General features: G+C 38.5%; 2 protein-coding genes across 3 annotated transcripts; one reads left to right on the forward strand and one right to left on the reverse strand.

The window, feature by feature from the left end:
- The first annotated feature begins 495 nt into the window (after window positions 1-495).
- psip1a (PC4 and SFRS1 interacting protein 1a) lies at window positions 496-13,953 on the forward strand. 2 transcript variants are annotated; one of them, XM_042397065.1, is made up of 17 exons: window positions 496-785; window positions 1,206-1,295; window positions 2,591-2,667; window positions 3,092-3,230; window positions 3,899-3,988; window positions 4,345-4,473; window positions 6,051-6,110; window positions 6,214-6,274; window positions 6,363-6,456; window positions 6,673-6,856; window positions 6,956-7,035; window positions 7,600-7,655; window positions 8,876-8,946; window positions 10,579-10,680; window positions 10,797-10,998; window positions 12,315-12,411; window positions 13,136-13,953. In XM_042397065.1, exons 2-17 carry the CDS (start codon window positions 1,224-1,226, stop codon window positions 13,164-13,166), a joined length of 1,545 nt encoding a protein of 514 aa, XP_042252999.1. In that variant the 5' UTR covers window positions 496-785; window positions 1,206-1,223; the 3' UTR covers window positions 13,167-13,953. The 2 variants fall into 2 exon arrangements, with proteins under 2 accessions (XP_042252999.1, XP_042253010.1); XM_042397076.1 differs by lacking the exon at window positions 4,345-4,473 and having other exon boundaries at window positions 610-785.
- A 917-nt stretch (window positions 13,954-14,870) lies between these two features.
- On the reverse strand, window positions 14,871-21,971 carry snapc3 (small nuclear RNA activating complex, polypeptide 3). Its single transcript, XM_042391566.1, has 9 exons — window positions 21,705-21,971; window positions 20,637-20,720; window positions 20,457-20,535; window positions 20,249-20,353; window positions 19,983-20,132; window positions 19,654-19,736; window positions 17,377-17,535; window positions 15,255-15,362; window positions 14,871-15,164 (listed from the first exon to the last, which is right to left on the reverse strand). The coding sequence occupies exons 1-9, from the start codon at window positions 21,935-21,937 to the stop codon at window positions 15,017-15,019; spliced, it is 1,149 nt and encodes a 382-aa protein (XP_042247500.1). The 5' UTR covers window positions 21,938-21,971; the 3' UTR covers window positions 14,871-15,016.
- Window positions 21,972-22,281: the final 310 nt, after the last annotated feature.

Genomic DNA, 22,281 nt, shown 5'->3' on the forward strand with positions numbered 1-22,281 from the left:
TGACAGAGCTGTTAGCCATGTTGTTTTGCTCACTGATCACCACAAACATAAATGTAGACCTACATTAGATCAAGGATAATCTGTGTTATAATTATAGACAGCCTCATAGTGAGTGGCAGCCTCAGCATCAGTACCAGGCAGGAGAGACGGGCAGCAGCAGAGCTCCCACTCTGATCTTATTTTCAGTTACCAAGAACATCTCACAACCACAACCGGACACATCAGTAAACTTACATTTTATTGGTCAAATATCTTTAGTAGAGAAATGACGTTTGTGGTGTGTTCCTAACAAGCTTCTACGGCAACGATATTGTGCGTGACTGTTTATTTTCGTTAAATTATAGGGTGAGAGCGCATGCGTAGAAGTTGACGCCCACTTTTTGCGGCCCATATATCAAAATACTCGATCTTTGTAACTGCGTGATGCTCGACGTGTTTACTTTCACAGATACTCGCCCCTTTAACTAAAAACACATTTAGCGCAATAATTAGTCATCAAAACAACTTCTTTTGTTAAAGTCATAGTTTCCGCTTCACCATGAAAAACACTAGTAGGTATTTTTTGGATTATTTGTGCGACATGGGTTGAAATCAGCTATCTACGCCCCCCCGTCCTATCAAATAATGGTACAGCCTGCCGACGTCCTGCGCGGGAGCGGAAAACGTGCTTCAGACTGTGCGGAAAAGAAGCTGTGTGTTGTCCTGGGAAATATAGTGCTACATCAACGCTTTACTAAAGAAATATTAATATTCAGTCTCCATACAGACATCTGAACACACCACAGGTCAGTGAAGACGGTTGTTTTAGCTGCGTTAGCATTAAACAGCCGGTTAGCTTGTGTGTTTGTTGATGAGGCGCTCTGCTCTGCTCACGTCCTGTTAACTTTTAGCTTTGAGGTTTTGGTGGGTGCTATTGAAATAAGCCGTAGTACATGTAGTGATTGTGTGTTGTGCAGGAGTATTTTTGTCATATTGAACGTGACTGTCATGTTTGAATGAACTGTGGACTCTGGAGGATGTAGGTGGTGGTTAGGGGGAGGGGCACCTGCGCAGATGCACTCCAGACAGTGCAGTTTATGTGACTAGACGAGCAAATAGCTGTGTTAACGTGTGTGTGTGTGTGTGTGTGTGTGTGTGTGTGTGTGTGTGTGTGTGTGTGTGTGTGTGTGTGTGTGTGTGTTTTCTTACTTGTCTTTATTTTCCAGGCTTCTTACACATTCAACATGGCTCGAGATTGGAAACCTGGTGATCTGATTTTCGCCAAGATGAAGGGATATCCTCACTGGCCAGCAAGAGTAAGTCTATAGATTAAAGGACTGGTTCACAATTTTCAAGTCTGTCTTAAAAACAGTCAGGTGAACAAATGAACACTGAAATGGTTTTTCTTGCCATAATCATTCCTCCTGTTCATACTGGCCATTAGATGATCCCTTCATCATGCACTTCTCATGTAAGTCATGGGGGACAAAATCCACAGGCCTCCTTTTGTGCAAAAATGTATTTAAAAGTTAATCTAAAGCTAATATGAAGCTTCAGCCATCCAAATGAGTCAAATCAAATAGATATCTTTAAACGTTACAGTCTTTTTAGTGCCAAATTCCCCTTTTGATTACTACACAAAGAGGGAATTTTATGCTAAAAAGACTGTAAATGTGGCAGATATCCACTTGATATGACTAACTCAGACTGCTGAAACCTCATACAAGCTCCAGATCAACTTTGATATGCGTGGACACACTGTGGAGTTTGACCCCCATCACTTCCATTGAAAGCACATTTGAAGATCGTCTAATGTTCAACATGAACAAGAGGAATAATTATAGCGAAGAAAACCTCTTTCACTGTTCATTCAGGCACCTCACTGTTGTTTTAAGACAGACTTAAAAAATTGTGAACCCCTCCCTTAACCCTGTAATTTAGGGCAGAGAAAGACAAAATTATTTATACAGCAAATATCATGACAAGTAAACTCAGTGTGCGTCACTTTATGAGGAACACCTGTGCAATCTAATGTAATCCAATACAGCAGCTCTGCCATAAATTCTACTTTTACGAAGCTCATACATTTTCAGTTATTGTTGACATTGTCAGACATTATTGAGGTTGCAGTGGGTTGTGGTGGTGTTGTACTGGAGTGCATTGAATTGAAAAGTATTCTGAATATTTTGCCCCCCCATGTATGTTAATGAAGTAGACAAAATGAAGTGCTCGGTGACTGTTTATGCAAACACCCACCTAACCCAAAGTCAGCAGATAACCTCACACCTACCTGACCACAGACACATACAGAAGCTCATTATCAGCCTGAGAAAGCAAAGGGTTTCCTGTTTGCTTTTGACTGTGGGCTTTCTGTGAAACTTCTGAAACTAGAGAAAAACTTTTCCCAGAGCCAAATGTGACATCCTCAGAAAGCTTGTTTGGACAGACCAGCAGTCCAAAACCCAGACATATTCAGTTTACAATCATGTAAGACAAAAGAGAAAACCTCACGTTTGAGAAGCTAGAGCCAACAAGAACTTTAACAATCAATTATCAAATTATCAGCCTTTATTGTTTACTTAAAATCTGGTTTATCTTATCTCTCTGACAGATTGATGAAGTCCCAGATGGTGCTGTGAAGCCGTCCAACATCAAGTTCCCCATCTTCTTCTTCGGCACCCATGAAACGTTAGTAACTGACCACTAACAGCCTTTGTTATCTCCTTTACATTGATGGAGTTTGAGTTCATCCAGTTGAGCAAAAACCATTGAAAATATTGTAGGACAAACTTGATATCAGTGGTTATATTGTCAAATAAATCTGTGATACAGAAAACTGTATTGCCAGATTTACTTACTTATTCTAGTTTTTCAATTTACTGATAAGATTTTACTTTACTTGCTCAGCAAAAGTTTTTAGATTGTACGCACTGAATGTGTATTGAGCTGTCATTCATTGGATTAATTGGAGGTCTTCTTTTTAAATACATAAATGTGGCTGAACAAAGTTACCTGTTTGTACTGTTGAACCATCTCAAAGTAAACACACGCTACATTTTTGATGGGTCGAAAGTATTAAATGGACAAAACATTCTTGATTATCTTCCAACAGTGCATTTCTTGGCCCAAAAGATATCTTTCCGTACCTGCCCAACAAAGAGAAGTACGCCAAACCCAACAAGAGGAAAGGCTTCAACGAAGGATTGTGGGAGATTGAGAACAACCCAAAGGTTGAGCTCACTGCACCCAAGGTACATCCTCTTCCTCACCAAAGACATTTTTTAGTATTTATCCTCAATAAGTTGGCCTTAGACTTGGATTCCCTGCACCTCAGATGTTATAACTCCCTGAGTTTTACAGTTTTTATATCTGAGTGAACTTGTGTTTACTTTTATTCCCATTTACCATCCTAAAGTTAAGGTGGACCACCTAAGTATTTTATTTTTTCAGCTGAGTTTATGAAAACAAAAACTTAATTTTTGATAATAAAATGGAACTTTATTTCACTAGATTGCAGCTATTTACTGGAGTTTTTAGACTTTATAGTGTTCTCCACAATATTCAGCAGTGGTGAACAAAGTTGACAGTGAAGAAATTAACAAGAAGTGGGAAAAAATTTAAGTGATTTGTCCAAAGCAGATATTTGTGAGGGAGTCAAAAAATAGGAAGAACATTTAACACTTTACGTAAAAATGGCCGTCTTCAAGCCAAAAGCCCAGGGCTTCAGTTGCCTTTTTCATCAGTGTTGAAATTGTTACACTTGTTCACTTGAGCACATTTCCTAACATAAAATATTTACCAGGAAGAACCTTTTTCATCCTTGTCCAGCATCACTTCATGCTATTTTCCCTGGTTATTGTATTTTTGACAAGTTGTTTCATTTAATCAATTTATTTATTTGTTCATTTTTTGTTTAAAGCCGATTCCTCCAGAATCTTTCACTGAAAAGGATTCTGACACCAGTCCAGAAGGTGAGGAGGACGCGGACGACAAAGAGATCAAATCCAAAGTAAGTTTTTGCTTTTCAAATCTGTCAATTACAAGTAAATATTGCAGTAAACAGTCTCGGTGCTTCACTGCATCGACATGCTAGTGGTTTGTACCTGTGTTGTCAGCTTCTTTCTTCTTTTGCTGTCCCTTCTCTAATCTCTGTCTAATGTTTGTCTGCTTCATACTGAATTATCAATGCAGGCCATAGTTTATAAATTAACTGTCCTTCTGTATTGATAGATGGAAATAATATTTAAAGGTTTGTATGCTGAGAGTAGTATCTCAAACAGAAGGATACTCCCTAACTTTTCTCCCTTTTAAGACTTGTTTATCCCCACCACACTGCATCCTATGCTGTGTCTTGGGTGCATTCAGGTTCCAGGAAGTGAGGCTGAGCAGGAGACTGAGAATGAGGAGGAGGAGGAGGAGGATGAGGAGGAGGAGGAGGAGGAGGAGGAGGAGGAAGGGTCTCTGATCTCTGAGCAGGGTCCTCAGAACCAGGATGTACGTACTTTGCATGCTGGGATATCACAAGCGGTGTAGGTCGTCTCATCCCCTCTTTGTGGGAAAGCATGTGACACTTGGTGGTGTTGAATTGGTGGTTTGTTTCTGTTTGAGTCAGATTTCTGTTGGCGGCCACAAACTGATGTTGGTGACTGATATCTTGATTAGAGTGTCTGGGTTTGCTGTGTTCATGCCGCTGAGGTGATGATTTATGGATAGAAAGAAGTCCCTGTGTTGTCAATAAAGATGATTAAGTTTGAATAATATGAGGTTATTGGGACATTAATGTGTTGTGTGATTACAACAAAGATAATGGAAAGTGTTTTTTTTTCCTCTCTGTTTCACTGCTCTGAGACCACCCTGACAACTTGTGCTTTCCGTTTCCTGCCTCTTCCTGTCCCTATACTGCATAATACTACTGTGTGCAATGAGCTGACATTATTTTATTTTTGCATGGCTTTCTGTGTGCTTTGGAGAAAGGTAAGTTGTGACCAAGTTAATGTACAGGTATGTATTATGTACTTTGTTCAGGATGAGAAGGGCTCCTTTTCTATTTCCTTACATGTCTCCTCACTATCTGTATATTTTAACTAACTAAATTGTGTCCCAATTCCCTTTAAAATATAAGCAGGTTTTGAGTAATCAAGTATAGAAATCATATGTACACTGTGTCCTGCAATGCATTGAGGAAATTGAGGAGCAAGTCACAGCTGCAAAACATAAGATTAATTGCAAATGGTGGTGAAACGGCTCCAGAAAGATCTTGGAAAACAAGAAACTATTGAGTCTTCAGGAAGACACTTGGCTTCTTCTTTGTTTAATCGTAAATGATAGTTTGATTGACGCTTGACAGCTGTTAATATGAAACTGTAAAGTATACAATTTCCTGTATGCTAACTGCAAAAACCACATATTAAATTAATACATAGTACTTAGTGTGTACAATTTAGAACGTAGTCTGTAGGGCTGCAACTAACAGTTGACTTTGTTATCGATTAAACAGCCAATTATTTTCTCAGTTAATCGATTAATCTTTTAGTCTATAAAATGTCACAATTTTCCAAAACCTAAGTGAACATATTCAAAAATGTTAACTTAGGTTTTAAGTTTATTTTTTTATATGACAAACAAAAGCATTGTATACACATTTGACAGTGAAATTTTGGGCTTTTTGCTGGAAACGTGACTGAAACGATTATTCGATTATTACAATAGTCGCTGATTAATTTTCCGATGATCGACTAGTTGATCAATTGTCTCAGCTCTAGTAGTCTGGCAGTAGGACACAGGAATAGTTAATGAAACACTGGCACAGTTAGTACTGCACAGAGTATAATATCACAGTTATACACTAGATGTTGCTAATGATCCAAAAACACAAATTGTTGTTGTGAGGAGGATAAAGGAACTTATTAAATCATACAAGAAGCACTTAACGTATGCTAAATTGTCCACTTGTCGACATTTTTACCCAGTTTTCATTGTGTTCTCTTGCTGATATATTAAAGAGAACCAGAAAGACCGTTAGAAACGAGGGTTGTAAACTGTAAAAACTAATGAAAGCTGTCACATTTTAGGGCTCACTCCAGAAAGAGTCCACAGATGTTCCTAAACCCAAGAGAGGAAGAAAGAAAAAGGTCGGTAGAACCTATTAATAGGTTTACTTTCATCAAGACAATAATGTATAACAGTAGTTGATTGGAAGCATTTTAAAGAGCTGAGTTTTCTTAATTTCTTCAGAGTGACGCTGACCAGGAAACCGAGAAAGAAGATGCTCCTGCTAGTCCTGTCAGTCCTTCAGGTAGGCTTTATTCCCCTCGATGTTCATGGCGTTGTGTCATGAAGAAGATTAAAAGTTCAAACTGAACTTTGCGTGTGTGTGTTAACAGGTGGAGAGGCTCCTAAACGAAGAGGCAGGAAGCCCAAAAGTGAGAAGTTGCTTTTGCTTCAGCAGCAGGACCACCAAGGCTCAGGAAGTGAAATGTAACCACATGAATACGCACACACACACACACACACACACGCACCTGTAATGGAAATGTCTCCCATAAGTCAGTGTTTCAGATACAGAGGACATTTTTAAAAACTGTCACAGACAAGTTGACCAGGTGACAGACCAAGTTGACAGACAAGGTGATACTATTACAACCATCATAATTACATTCTCTGTATATTGTACTTTCATTCCCTCTTATTTAGGGACTCTGTTGAGTCAGACAGAAAGAGGAAGAGGGCAGCAGAGGACAAGTCCAAGAGTGGAGAGGAGGAAAAGAGAAAGAAGAAGGAGGACAACAAAGTAAAAGATGCAGAGGGGAAGGAGCCTGAAGCCAAGAAGAAAAAGCAGTCCAAGGATGACAGCTCCTCTGGCTCCGATGATGAAGAGGCAGGCGTCCCGTCTACGCAAATAATTTCACATTTTCATCATGTTGAATATTCTGTATCAGGCTTTCATTTACATCACTTTCATTTCTTTTAATCTCAGAAAAACAAGGGCAGGAAGAAACAGCAAAACTCAGAAATAGACAAAGAGGTGCGGCGGCGGAAAGCAGAAGAATTGAGAGAGTAAGTTTTCTTACAAACGCCACAAGTTGCCGACACCCAAAGTGATGACTTCATATTGTCTGAACAACAGCCAAAAATACAAAAGTGTTTAATTTTAAGATGATATGTAGCAGAGAAAAGCTAGGTAGTAACCAGCAAATGTTTCACTTTAGAAATGACTTAAACAATTACTTGATTATCAAGATAAATAGTCCACTGTGTAACTGCTGCTTTACTGTAAAAGACATCATGATAAGTGGAGGCAGCAAACAAGCACAGAAACTTGCAAAGAGGCAGAAGCACTTTGATGGTTATGCAGCGCTGACTTTATGTTTTAAGCTGACATTTTGGCAACAGAATGCCTTCTTCAGAGCTTCCAACTGTTGCTGAAATGTCTGCTTATGCAATAAATTCAGTGCTGCATAACCGTCAAAATGCTCCTGCCTCTTTGAAAGTTTGTGTGCTTTGGTCACTGCCTACACTTATCAAAATAAATACTTTCATTTTTTTATAAATAAACTACATTGAAATTGAACAAACTCAGTAAGAGAGGAATGGATAGATTTCTGATTTGGTGTCTTGCAGACCAAACAAAGATGATGGAAAGAAAAATGAAGAGAGGACAGGAGTCAAGAAAAAGGGTGAGTACTGTTGAAGACAGAGGTACTCACATGGTACCAGTCCGAGGCAACATAAAAGTCTCCCGTTTTACTATTTGAAGCCATTAATGTGAAAAATATTGTGAAAATTAAATTCAACAATGCAGTTGAGTTGAATAGAAAAACAGGAAACACCAGCTGTGAGTTTATGTGAAGTGATCAGATGATCATCAGACCTATTAAACTTAATCTATGGTAATCTCATTTAAGACCATAAATTAAAATGAGCGCTCGTTATGGTACAATCCCATAATTAATCCTTCACTTTTTTTTTTTCTCTGCTAGACTAAATATAAGATGGTCTCTCTCTGTTAGGTACCACTGTGTCCTCATATTCATCTAGAAAAACGCTGCTTTGATGTAGCTTCTCAGTTGTTCACTAACACAGATGTTAGTAATTGTATATTGTTTTATGGTTTGCTTATGTTGGCTTGACATTGACAACAAATGGTAACATGTTACTTCAGTCAGTTAAAAACAAATCTGCGGTTGTATAAAAAGCTGTTGCGTATCCCAAAAAGAGATTAAAGACCCTGTTTACGCTTGGTTTTAAAATGCATCTTGGGCGATCGGATCACAAGTGGACAGTGTTAAATACAAACGACCACCAAGACGCATTGTGATCCGATCACTCAAACCACTTGCCGAGGTGGTCTGGTACACATTTGACCGCATATCTTTTGTAGTATAAACGCTGATGTGTCCTGATGGATCCCCGGCAAGGACGTAACAGGAAAATACATCATCAATGCAGGATGTGGTGGTTGTTTTGGTGACAGCGCACCAATGCCAAATGACTTTGTCCTTCCAATCTCAACAGTTGGAATAGTCTGTACATTTATATTAGTTTATATTTATATTAGCTAGCCCGTACGAAACAACACGGTAACAACTGTGCACGGGGCCCTTTGACCTTCTAGCGGAAATGACGTAGGCAGTAACGAAATCTGAACACAAGTGGTCACCTGGACACCTTGGAGACGCACGATAGACACAGGTGTGAACAGCGATGTGTCTCGGCTGTCCACTTGTGTTCGGATCACCGAAACACATTTTAAAACCAAGTGTAAACAGCCTCACAGTTATGAAACGGTTGACTTTGAAGTTACACTTCAGTTTCTGTTGCTAACTGTGTCTTTCATAGAGATGGAAACTAAACCATGTCCATTCGAATGTTGTATTTTCTCTTTTCTTTCCTACAGAAGTGTCGACTGACTCGAAACTCCAGAGACTGCACAGTGAAATCAAGATTTCACTGAAAATCGACAACCCTGTAAGTTCTATCATGAATACATCACATCTGACAGAAGCCCATCTTTCTCTACTGACAGCTTTGTAAATCGATGTTGGTCCATTTTTCCTTTCATATACTAAAGTGACAAAGACAGATGACATCTCAGTTGTTGTCCATAAAAAGTATGTAACTAAAAACATTTCACAATCCAGTGAATAACACAGTGTCTGGTAGATTCCTGTTCCAACTTTAGAAGTATACTTTCCTTTTCATGATTTTCTTGCAGTATTTTACATATACTGTCTTTAATTTGTTTAAAACTGTGATAGCATCATAACCTGAATCACCTTGCGACTCCCCTCCTTGATGTGTCGACTAAACCCCTGAACTTAGTCACAGATCCACCTGTATTTTGATTATCTGAGGTTTATGCATGACCTTAACAGTATAAACACAGTAACACCGTATTGACACAATTTCTAAACAAGCTAGTTATTGACTTCAATTTACTAAAACTGGGCCATGGAGAGGCCTCAGCAGTGTGAGAGTCAGACGCTATATCCTTGACACAGTGTTAATGACCCCAAACTGACTCATGGGCAGCAGTGTTATATAGTTATGACATTAAGTGACAAAAACAAACAGAAAATATTATCCATATTACAACATCTTTTACATGTAGACTATCATGTGTGATCAAAAGCAGAAATATATTTCCAGTATTATAGTATTCATGCTTTACTGCTAAATCTGGATTCTCTAAGACTGTCACTTGTTCTGGGGAATAAAGTTGTTTTGTACCTTTAAAGGTACCCTGTGGAGTTTTGTCCTCTAGTTGGGCAGTTGTTGGGCAGTTTTTTTCATGAGTGGGTCCCTATTTTGTTTGTCACGTGCACACGAGGACGTGCGTGCGCACAGGTGACATGATACATGGTTCTGTCAATGGTTTCACTATTCCACTGATCTACGGTTAGTGGTAATGCACCACCAAAGGCAGGAAGGACTTATGTAACGGTTTTTAGACAAAGCAGCTTAACAAATGATTTATGAGGAAGGAGAGGAAGGAAATGGATTTGATATGTTTGTTAGACCGCAGGAACACACACAATGAGTTTGGGTGATTAACACAATGTACAATAAATATAAACACAGCTTAAGGGTTTAACTACTTAACTTTACTAGTTGTTTGGTCCATAAAATGTCAGAAAATGGTGAAAAAGGTTGATCAATGTTACCTACAGCCCAATATGACGTCCCAACCAACAGTCCACAACCCAAAGATATTCAGTTTACTGTCATAGAAGACCAGATAAACCAGAAAATACTCAAATTTGAGAAGCTGGAATCAGAGAATTTGGATGTTTTTTTTCTTAAATGACTCAAAACAGTTAATCGATTGTGAAAATAATTGGAAATTTATTTAATAGTTGGCAAGTTAGCTCTTTTTTAATGGTACTTAAGTAGCTAAGTTGGATAACACACTGTCTTTCAAATGGTTTTTAATACACCGTGGTAAAGTTTGATCATTTGATGCGTCTCTTCAGCCCCGTTATTGTATCTGTTAGTTTTATTTTATTTTTTTAAACTTACATTGACATCTAAATTTATCCTTCCTCCCCTGCCACCTTCCTGCTCGGCCTGTGGCCCTTCCTGCCCTCCCACCCATACTAGGATGTGAAGAAGTGCTTGGAGGCTTTGGATGAGATTGGCGCCCTTCAGGTTACAACCCAGCACCTGCAGAAGCACAGTGAACTCATCGCCACGCTCAAAAAGGTAGACTCACCGATCAATATAAAGAAAATGGTTTCAAATCTAACGATTAAAACAAAACTAGAGTTCTTTTATGTCATGTGAAGGTAGTAAGAAGTAATGCACGTTTTCTGTTCTAGATTCGCAGATTCAAGGCCAGCCAGGACATCATGGATAAGGCCACCATGTTGTATAACAAGTTTAAGAGCATGTTCTTGGTTGGAGAGGGTGACTGTGTGCTCAGCCAGGTGCTCAACAAGTCTTTGGCAGAGCAACGACAGCACGAAGAAGCCAAGAAAGGAGCACTGAAGAGAGTGGAGCAAGCCAGAGAAAACAACTCAGGTACCAGAAATCATAGATTTGAGTGCTTTTTTTTTTTTAAGCTGATAGCTATCTATCTTCTAGTTGTACAAATATGATTTATTCTGTAATCTCTACACAAATGTCTCACACATCGAATTTTATTTTGCTCTTAATGCAACAGATACTATTTGTCATGTAATCGTTATATCCATGGAAGACTGCAGAAGAGAGAAGGCACAGAGAATAAATCAAAGAACAGTTTATTCCCAACTGAAAGTCTGTTGACTAATAACAAACATAAGTTGCTGTCAGATGTTCTGGATAGTCATTTTATGTCTGCAACAGTCATGGTTGTATGCAATGTACTAACAGGGTATGATTAGATCTATGGATGTTAAAGGGAAAGGGCAGATACACGCAAGGCGGACCTATGTGAAGCAGCTTCTACCCTATTGTTGATGTTTTCGGGATTTTTTTTTATTGGAGTGCAATTTCACCACAAAGTTTGACATCACTTTTGTTCAGCCACTAAAAATTTCACTAACAACAACTACATATACAGTATATGTCTGTTACTGCTTCAGCCAAACACACATTAATGTACAGCTGCATGCCAAAATCACAATTTTTCGTCTCTTGTTGCAATCACTGGGCAGTGATGTATGATTCATTATCTATCGCAGTAAACCATCTGAGATATAAACTATTTATGTTTATTATTAGTAGTAGTAGCAGTAGTGTTGGTGGTGTGAATGATCAGTTGTTGCATAAGAGGTAAAAATGTTCAAAATCTGTAGATGATGTATAACTGTAAGAAATGTTACCAGTGGGTTATTTTTAAGCTGGTGCTACTACAGCACATGTCAAATGTTATGGCCGTGAGAGAAGGTTCGGTCAGTTGAAATTACATCATGAGGCATGTCTGCCGGTCGTTGGTAAATCAATTATGATTGGCTGAGTCACTGATCAAAACCGATCAAAGAACTGAGACATTAAAGCTCTGTGCTTTCAGTCAGCTTCTCGTTTCTCCTCTCCAGGAGGACGTCATAGGATCTCTGTGGTCGGCATTCTCAATAGGAACACTGACTGTAATCAGAGCTCTGCAGCCACATCCCTGCTTTATTGACTCACTTCACTGATGAACATACTGTACTTCCACCGAAATGACTGCCTCTGTGAAAGGTCTCATTCTAGAGCAAGGCATGCCGAATGGATGGAAAATCGTATTTATCTCAGTATGGTTTGAAGCTAGACATGTGTCATCACATGCTCCTGTGAGTTCTCCTCTCTGCGGTGGTTTAGGTTGCGTAGCAATGTTCTGTCTGAGTCTGAGTGTCTCTGTGAACTGCCTACAGACAAGATGATGAACGGTGACATTAGCCCTGAAGAGAAGAAGCAAGAGACCGAGGGTGAGAAGCTTCTGGAAGACGCCTCGGCAGGAGAAAACCACAGGTAGTTTAACCAGCACCTACACAGACAAACACTGGTTCATCCATAGGTTTTTGCATTGGAATAAGTCACTGTTATCTGACCCAACAAGATAATTTTTAGTTTAGATTCTATCACTGTCAGCGGCATGTTTCACAAACACACTCTTGCTTCGTGACATTCAAAATCAGCCCTCAAAAATATATGAAACTAGATTTTATCTGTAGTTTTGTATGTGATTTCCCCCCCCAAAAAATATGTCACGATACTTTTCAATACATTGTACACGCATTATACAAATTTTAGCTTGAAACATGAGAATAAGACTGGCACTATTCTATATTTTCTCAAACAAAACAACAAAAACAGCAAAACCAACAATGTGTTAGTCCATCTCAATAATTCCCTACCTGTGGAATCTCATCGTTTTCTGATTTGTAATCAGTATATCTGAATTTGTCATTTATATTAATACTGTTGTAGAGTAGATGTTCACTGTAATATAAGAGCTTGTCACCAAGGGCAACAGCATGGCTCACTGATGCAATTTTAATAGTTTCTGGACATCTATGGCACAAAGGAATAGGTTGTAGACTGTAGCTACATGGCACCTGTTAGTAGGATCAATTCATTGTTGGGTTCGGTCTTTTAATGGGATCATTGACATCAAGAAAAAACAGAATATAGTTATTCTAGCACAGTACACAAATATCTATTAAATATGTTTTACTGTTTGTTTTGACTGCAGTCCTCCAAAAGCTCAGGAGGAGTCCACTTGAGTGTCCAACACGCCCGAAGAGAAGAGAAGACATTTGCTGCTGTACTCATACGACCTTTGTCCAAACTGGGCTCACCAACTGGGATGTCCAGTTGCTTTTCATGACTGATAATGTTTTCATGACTGATAACGATCACTGGTTTCTAGTTCACTTACTTTTTCACCAGTGTTGCTGCTCAAAAGTTTCAGTATGTCAAACTGCTCCACTCCCAAAATTAAAACTGACTTGATATTTTATTTTTTTTTACTTGTGTAACCTTTACCTTTCAGACACCTTATGTTACATACATCGCCACATCTGTTGAATTGAGTGTAAAGAGTAATTACGTGTAAATCTGCAGCACTGTGAACTTCGATCTTGATGAGCATGCTTACACAGAAAGGGTTAGTACCATTTGGTCCCATTTTTCAATTGGAGTAGATGGTTTTGATTGTACTGTTTTTTTTTAATTACATTTACAAAATCATCAGCTTGATCTACATTTTACTTACAGATGATCTGAGGAACAGAGGATTAGCTGTAGTTAGGAGCACCTTTACCATGTCTAATAGTGGCTGTATGAACGTTCTCTAAAACATGTTTTCTAGATGCATAATCACATAAGATGCACAGATGGAAAAATCTGGAGTTTGCCAAACATTTGCCAAGATATGCTTTATTCTCAACCATGTTCAAGTGTCTCTTTTTAAATCTGTTTCTCTTTTAAACGTGAGATGTAAATAAGAGTATTTTTGTGCCTATCTGATGACCTGTTTAAGCATCCAGTAATAAAGTAGTACATATAGTATGCCATGTTGTCTTTAGTCATGTATTCATTGATTGCACACAAAAAGAAAATCATATGGTAATGTCAGACTTGGAAACGACTTTGGGGAAAAGCAAACATTGCTGCTGTTTGTATAGAGAACTTCACAAAGATTTGTCTGCATTGTCACCTGAATAGAAGAGTCTTAAATTCTCTATTGATACTATTAATACAGAACTACAGTAACTATTAATACATTAAAATAACATCCTGTTTTGCACCAGGGGATTATTTTCCATGAAAAACTTTTCAGTATCAACAGGGTGTCTGCAGTGTTCACCTAATTAAGTATTAAGACTTTTAAATATCTTTTTAATAAACATAAAATTCAATTTAGTTCCCATTTCATGTTCATCAAAGAATAACAGAAAACCAATTGGGACAATAAGGCCTACAATTATTTTTTTATTAGCTAATATGAGGCTCCAGCCATCCAATTTAGTCAAGTGAGTATCTTCCTTACTGAGAGCATTTTAGGTACAAATTTCCCTCATTTCGTGCAGCTCAACCAGGAAACACAAACAGGAATTTCTGTACAAAAGAAGGCTCTAACTTTGGAAGATATGTATTCAACTGATTTGGACTGCTGAAGCTTCACATCAGCTTCAGATAAATCTTTAAATACTTTTTTGCACAGAATGAAGACTTTTGCCCCCATCACATTCAACAGCCATTTAAGAAGAGATCTTAAAATGGCCAGTATGAACAGGAGGAATGATTACAGCAAGCAAAGCTGCTTTCAATGTTCATATGGGCACATGGGTATTGTTTAAATGCAGACTTGGGAAAATTGTGAACCTGTCCTTTAAGTCAAGTTAAGAATGTTCATTGCTTGTGCGTTTCCATGTTCAACAATGCGAATAAGCTTTCCCATGAAAAAAATTCACAACCCAGTAAAATTAATCTTCCAGTAAATCTTACTTTATTTTCAAACAGAAAAGTATAAAATTAAAGCTCCATTGTGCAAAAACAGAAAATATACATTCCTTCAGAAATATAAAACATTTAATATACAACATGAAACCACTGATTTTAGCAGTTCACATTAGTTGAAGGCACCGTGGTCCACATAGGGATAGGCAAAGAAATCTCCCAGCTTGTTGCCACTGGCGTCATAGTGCAGCATCCGGAAACACTTGTCACAAAAGAGACACGGGACACTTGGAGCGAACTGGTCGTTGGTAGTGATCCATCTGGAAAAAAAAAAAAATTCATATGACGTCAGTTATGTGTATTTGCTTTTAAAAAGGAAAAGCTGTCATATTGTTAACATTTTTACCAACCTGCCAATGTAAACGTGGCAAACGGAACACTTCTGGGTGAGGACTCGGTGCTTGTGAGTGAGAAGGGGATACAGCTTCTTATCCAGGCAGTCATTCTTATGGGCCAGTCTGCAATGTGTAGAGAGAAAGAGAGGGGGGAGGGGGGTAATCGAGACCATTTCTTAGAAGCTGTGAATGGTGAGATGACAGATTTGTCTCACATTCTTGATATTAAGAACTGCTTTCATGTGTGGTTGCCCTGCTTACGCCAACAATGCATCAGCTCATAGTTATCATCTAAGAAAGTGCGATGAAATCAAATCAGCTATCAAGTCTGCGGGACGCTCGTTTAGCTCTGTCTTGTGAGAGCACTCGAATCCTGTCTGACAACAAGGTGCTTCATTTCCAAGGCTTAGCAGTAATAATACAGAGAATCAGAGAGTATCATGTTTCACAAAATTTTTTAAAAAAACATCACAAATTGTGGTAATAAACCACCATATATAATTGTAGTACAACAGTAGAGTTTATTAAGGTAAAGGGTATGAGCTGGGTTAATATTTTCAAGAGCACATGGACTTCTGATTTGAAACAAGCAACTAATTCACAATTAGTTGCAACAAGCTGAAATGGTCCTGGATTGTTATATGGCTATTTTAATGTGGCAAATTTGTACTTTACTGATGAAGTTCAAGTTCATGAACCTGAAAACTATCACAGAAACTATTAGAACATTAGTGGAACAACAGAAAATCAATTAATCATCTAAGTAATTTATTTAATTCTCATTTGCTAGTTGCAGCTCCTCAAATTTGAGGATGTTCTACTTTAGTCTGCTTTATATTATTGTTTATTTTATTTTACCCAATATCTTTGGGTTTTTGACTGCTAACTGGACAAAACAAGCAATCTGAAGATGTCAGTTTGGGCTCTGGAAAACCTTTTTAACGTCTTTTTTACATTCTGCAGATAAAATAATCAAAAACTAATTGCTATATTAATTCATAAGAAAATTGATAATTAGCTGCAAACTCACTGAAAAGGGCATTTAAATGGCGCAGTATTGAAGCTCAGATTCTAGGTTTGCCTCGAGTATACAGTAGGTGTGTCTCATCGCAGCAAAAGAAATCTTTGACACTGTTGTGACGAGTAAACAGCTGTCAAAGTGACACATACTAGATGTTGGTTACAGCTATACATGTTGAGTGCATAAATTGGCAAAATCTCTGACAGCAGACAAAGTTATATCATTTAATGGTATGTACCGTTATCGCCCACATCTAAATCTAGGTGCACAAACGCAAGCATAAAGTTTGACAAATTAACAGTGAATAACCATGTTGGTGGGGCGGCATTGTCGATTCATCAGTTGATTCTTTTCTCAATTAATCAATCAGGTGTTTGGTCTATGGAATGTCAGAAAATGGTGAAAAATGACGATTGCTGTTTCCTAAAGGCCAAGATGTAACCCTAAAATGTCTTGTTTTGTACCGACAAACAGTCCACAACCCAAAGATATTAAGTTGACTATCATAGAGGACTAAAGAAACCAGAAAATATTCACATTTAAGAAGCTGGAACAAGAGAATTTCATAAGTTTTTCTTTAAAAAAAATGACTCAAAGCAATTAATTGATTATCAAAATAGCTGCCGATTAATTTTACACTAATCAATGCAGCTCTACATGTTTCATGTCATTCCCATTTGACAGATGAGAGGTGATCAGTTTAAAAACAGAAGTAGAAAAACAGAAGTAGTGCCTGTGATGTCACCTGTAGGCCTCTGAGGAAACATTTTGAAGCTTTGGGTTTATATTTATTTTGCTTCCTACCATCATTGTCAATTGTTTGCTGCCAGAAAACTGACAGGTGGGTAAAAGGTGGAAGTTCAGGTGCAGAAACCAACCAGCAGTCAGTGTGATCGGTGGAGCCACCTTGTGTCAGATGTTTTCAAATTTTGCGAACATCTATTTTTAAGACCAAAAGTATGTTCCATTTAACTCTGTGTCAAGAGCTTCTGATTTGATCAATACTCGATATCAAACAGCCACACAGATATTCTAGTTATCTCTCTGAGACGGTAACATTCATACTTATTGCACCTTCGAGTAAGAAGTACATTAGGTTTTGAAATGAACAGCAACCTGACGTCTGTGATGATGACGAGATGTTCGCAGTCGCCCTGATGACAGTAGAGGTAGGGGAAGCCCACTTTTACTCTCAAATCCACCAACCGTGTCTCCTCCATCTTGACTTGTGTGTAAGGTGGGAAGTTGCGAGCCTTTGCCCATTCAATCGTAGTCCTGTAGAAACACCCAGAAAGTATTCATCATATTAAACTGAGATCAGTCTTAAGTTACAGGTAGCTTCATGGTCATCTCTTTAAAGAGGCTAAAGAGATTTCTGCACTGATGACTGAAATGCACTTTCGATGACAGAGCGTCTGTGTGAATGAGACCCCCGTACATAATTTTAATTAGGGAATAGATAACTGTAAGAGTGTGACTTTGGTTTGAACTTTAAAGAATGTCTGAGAACACTTTCTGTTTTGTTTTGTGGCAACACTGCCATATCAACTCTCCAAATCTTTCCAGGTTGTTAGGTCATTTCCTTTGTGGGTATGCATGCAGGTCAAGTACAATGTTCTGCCCCAAATATTTCTAAACACTGTCTCTGTGTAATTATGAACATGATTACTTTAGTAAATGTGGGCATAACTCCAGTTGGCGAAGACATCTTAATCTGAGCAGGAGTCACAAGGCATCAAAAGAGACTTAGACGCCTGTTTGGGATTTTAATAAAAGCACAACAGTGAAGGATTCAGGAATAATTTTGTTAATGACTTCCACTACTGGCCAACACGTGATACATGTTTGCGTATTAGCTGTAAGCCCAAAGAAACTGTTTTATTACAGTGGTTGTAACTGGGCTGGACTGAAAGTGATGTTTCTCCTTCCACATTTGGCTTGTTTGTTTATTTATTGAGGAAAATGATCCAATGTTACATATTTGTGCGTGGCAAAAGTATGTGAACCTCTAGGATTATCAATTCATTTGAAGGGGAAATTAGAGTTGGATGTTTCAATCAATGGGATGACAATCAAGTGTGAGTCTGGGAGGCCCTGCCTTATTTAAAGAAGAGAAATCTGGGTCTGAGCACAACACAAGTTTGTGGAAGTGGGTCATGGGTCGGACAAAGGAGATTTCTGACGACTGAAAAGAAGAGTTGTTGATGCTTAGCAGGCTGGAAATTGTTACAAAACCATTTCTAAAGACTTTGAACTCCACCAGTTGAATGTCAGGCAGATCGTGTACAAATGGAAGACATCCAACACCATTGTTATCCTCCCCAGGAGTGGTCAAACAACAAAGATTACACCAAGAGCAGGCGTGTAATAGTCTGAGAGGCAACAAGGGATCCCAGGGTAACGTCTAGGAAACGGCCTCTCTTGCAGTGGCTACAGTGAATGTTCATGAGTTCACCATCAGGAGAACATTGAACATCAATGGTGTGCATGGCAGAGTTGCAAGAAGAAAGCCACTACTCTCCAACAAGAACATTGCTGCCGTCTGTGGTTTGCTCAAGACCACATGGATAATCCAGAAGGCGACTGGAAAAATGTTCTGTGGACGGATGAGACCAAAATTGAACTTTTCAGCTTGAATGACAACAATTGTTTGCTGATGAGTAAACACTGCATTCCAGCATAAGAACCTTAACCCATCTGTGAAACAAGGTGGCGGCAGTATCATAGTTTGGGCTGCTTTGCTGCCTCTGGACCAGGACAGCTTGCAGTCATTGAAGGAGCCATGAGTTTTGGGTTGTACCAGCAAATTCTACAGGAAAATGTCAAGGTATCTTTCTGTGAACTGAAGCTCAACAGAAAGTGGGTCATGCAGCAAGACAAGCCTAAACACACAAGTTGTTCTATCAAAGAATGATTAGAGCAGCATTTGGTTGAAGTTACTGCTGCAAAAGGGGGTCACACCAGTTACTGAAAGCAAGGGTTCACATACTTTTGCCTCACACAAATATGTAAGACTGGGTAATTTTCCTCAATGAATAAATGAATAAGTTTAATGTTTTTGTCTCATTTGTTTAATTGGGTTCCCTTTATCTAGTTTTAGGACCTGTGTAAAAATCTGATCACATTTTAGGTCATATTTATGCAGAAATAGAGAAAATTCTAAAGGGTTCACAAACTTTCAAGCAGCACTGTATATAAGGAAAGGAATACGGAAAAGCTACACAAAAAAAGGAGGAGAAACCTCTTGAAGAGCAACAGAAGAGGGATCTGTCTTCCAGGAAAAAAGAGGCTAAAGAGGAATTTCAAACAGTCATGGAAAAGATGATATAACTGATGATCTGTCATGTAGATAGGAGATTAACATTACTCAATTAATCAGGATGTAAAACTTACATGCTGATGTCCTGACACTCGGGGAATCGCATGTCGTTGTAGAAAACTCCTTCGAAGAAAAAGAAAGCTGACTTGAAGTGATCCTGGAACAGAACACATGAAAATATTACCTCTACATTTTGCGACTTAGTCTTCTTTGCAAATATTGACTGAATTGCATATCACATAGCAAACACTCTTCATAAGTATATAAAATTCTTAGATGAAGAAATGCAGTCACAGTTAATGCACAGAGATCATTTGCCCTGAGCGAAGACATAGAGTATGACGAAATGATTAAGTTCAGATGTTGCAGAGCGCTTCGGAGTCGCAGATGTACATGTGCTCACTTTGCTGATGAAGTCTGGAGCCATGTCCGGCGTGGTGCTGAACTCTCCGCACACTTGCAAGTCGCTGACGCAGCAAATGGCGTCCCGGAGGTCTGCCAAGCTGTGGGAGCCCGTCATCAGCAGAGTCATGTGGGGTCTGACGTAGGTAAACTGAGCAGGGGGGGAAATAGAGAAATGGACAGTGACATTCAGTAAAAATGCCTGTAAAAGACAGATTTTGATGGGTTCTGTCGCACTGAGAAACCCTGAGAAAGGCGGATGCTCACTCTCTTAAAAATGGCGGGGTAGTAGACGTTGATGGTTAGAATGACTTCTCCTTCAGGGACCATATCATCCGGTGCTTCTGATTTCCTACCGACAGTTAATCGCTCCTGGAAATCACACGCAGAAACAGATACATGATGCATTACTGTTCAAATCTAATTCAAGCTTTTGGTCTTATTGAGCATTTCAAGAATACTCCAGCGCACCCACCAATTCATCCGCGTAGAGGTCGTGTCTATTCTTGCTGATTTTTAGTGAAGCTCTGTAATCTTGTCTCTTTTTCCTTTGTCTGTTAACAAAATCACAGAGCATTGAATTTTTAATTTGTTCACAGGCTGTTAGTTAATATGACACATGGTGCTGATTGAAGCAACCGAAGAAGAGACATACACCAGTGTTGTCAGCATCGGGTCTGGAGGTACGACATCTGTGTCGGGCTGCTGATCCTCAGGATGACAACGCAGTGAATCAAGACTTGAAGAGAAAAAAAACACAAAATCATATGTGCACCAAACTGTATTCACACTATTAATCATAGTGATCATAAGTCACTAGCTATCAGATAGATTAAGGTTATTTTTTGGAAAAACTTGCCACTATGTTCTTGCAAGAAATTTAAAAAAGAAAAAAATTTTTTTTTTTAAAGTCTTGCTTTGTGCTGGTAAATTTATTTACAACATGACCTTGATCAAATGTATAGAAAAGTATTACACCATTTTGTATGTATATATAGATTCTGGGTCAATTATCCAAGCAGAGGACCAGAATAATTTGGTCAGTTAATGAATGAAACACCTTGAAATACATACATGTTACCATACAAGTAAGTAATAAGACAAAGACGGCATTATTCTCTTCTGTCAGAAGGTTAGTAAATGATGATTATGGTGCCAATATTTGTTGTAAATCGGACTCTTACAATATACATTAATAGAGCACTACAACAACATCCATATTCAACAAGTGTCTGTGACTCATAATCTCATTAAATACTGTTTTTCATTCTTTGAATAAAAATAAAATATTTCAAAATAGGAAGAGTATTGCTGGTCTTTGTATGTATGTTTACTTAGTGGATTTGTGTTGTTCTTTTATGTGTTTCTCTCTATGTTTGACCCCCTTTTTCCTAAACTCCTGTTAGATTTCATGATATTGTATTTTAGTTGTACCTGATAAGGTGCTATAGACTACTTTATGCTCTATATTGTTCTTTGACTATAAATCATAATTATATTTCTTATATATATTATATTCTGACACATAATAAAACAGTGATGTTTTATGAACACACGTGAATAGAATAGAAAATGACACAAAAACAATCGACAAAACTGCAATTTTTTACCCCTGTTTGAGTAAACATCTGTATGAGACACCAATTAATATGAGCTTTTTTAAAAACTGTGTTACCAAATGTTATCTACGAGCTAAACGTTAGTTAAACGTTGGTGTGACTACCTGCAGACGGCTTTCAGTTCAGTCATCGTCTCTGCACTGACACCCATCTCTTTAGCAAAATTAGCATGAAACGCTTCCTCGTCCTCCGGCTGGTAGGAGAAGTCACTCGGCCTCAGTCTGTCCAGCCACTCGTTTCTGAACGAGCCGATATGAAATGGTTGAGTGTTTACATCAGTATATTCATAATCTGGAATATTTGTGTTAGCGTCTGTCGTTTGTTTGGACGCCATCATGTTTCCCGAAAAGCTGCGCTGTGCGCTGAGGATAGTGGGTAATGTAGTTTTTATGACAGGTCGCAACAAATTACGAAAATGGTGGGAGTAAACTTCAAAATAATTAGGGACCGAGCCCAAAATGCAGAGGACTACTGTAAAACAGTACAGTAAACTGTAAAACAGTACTACTGTTTTTCGTGTGTTTGTTTGTTTCTTTCTTTCTTTCTTATTACGGGACTTAAACCCTAAATTTGGCACGCACATCAGGTCTGGTGAAAAATTTGATAAAATGTAAAAATTAACCCCTTAAGTGCCAAAGTGTGCTCTCTAGCGCCACCTATGTAACAAATGGCCGCCACGGC

The sequence above is a fragment of the Thunnus maccoyii genome, chromosome 2, assembly GCF_910596095.1.
Source record: "Thunnus maccoyii chromosome 2, fThuMac1.1, whole genome shotgun sequence".
Lineage (NCBI taxonomy): Eukaryota > Metazoa > Chordata > Actinopteri > Scombriformes > Scombridae > Thunnus > Thunnus maccoyii.

Bases quoted from the DNA above. Each gene is read 5' to 3' on its own strand.
- psip1a (XM_042397065.1), top strand. From the start codon at position 1,224: ATGGCTCGAGATTGGAAACCTGGTGATCTGATTTTCGCCAAGATGAAG. The intron at 4,474-6,050 runs GTACGTACTTTG...GTCACATTTTAG, and splicing joins AGGGTCCTCAGAACCAGGAT to GGCTCACTCCAGAAAGAGTC. The intron at 6,111-6,213 runs GTCGGTAGAACC...TAATTTCTTCAG, and splicing joins AGAGAGGAAGAAAGAAAAAG to AGTGACGCTGACCAGGAAAC.
- snapc3 (XM_042391566.1), bottom strand. From the start codon at position 21,937: ATGATGGCGTCCAAACAAACGACAGACGCTAACACAAATATTCCAGAT. The intron at 20,721-21,704 runs GTAGTCACACCA...TTTCTCTTCAAG, and splicing joins GAACTGAAAGCCGTCTGCAG to TCTTGATTCACTGCGTTGTC. The intron at 15,165-15,254 runs GTTGGTAAAAAT...TTTTTTTTCCAG, and splicing joins TGCCACGTTTACATTGGCAG to ATGGATCACTACCAACGACC.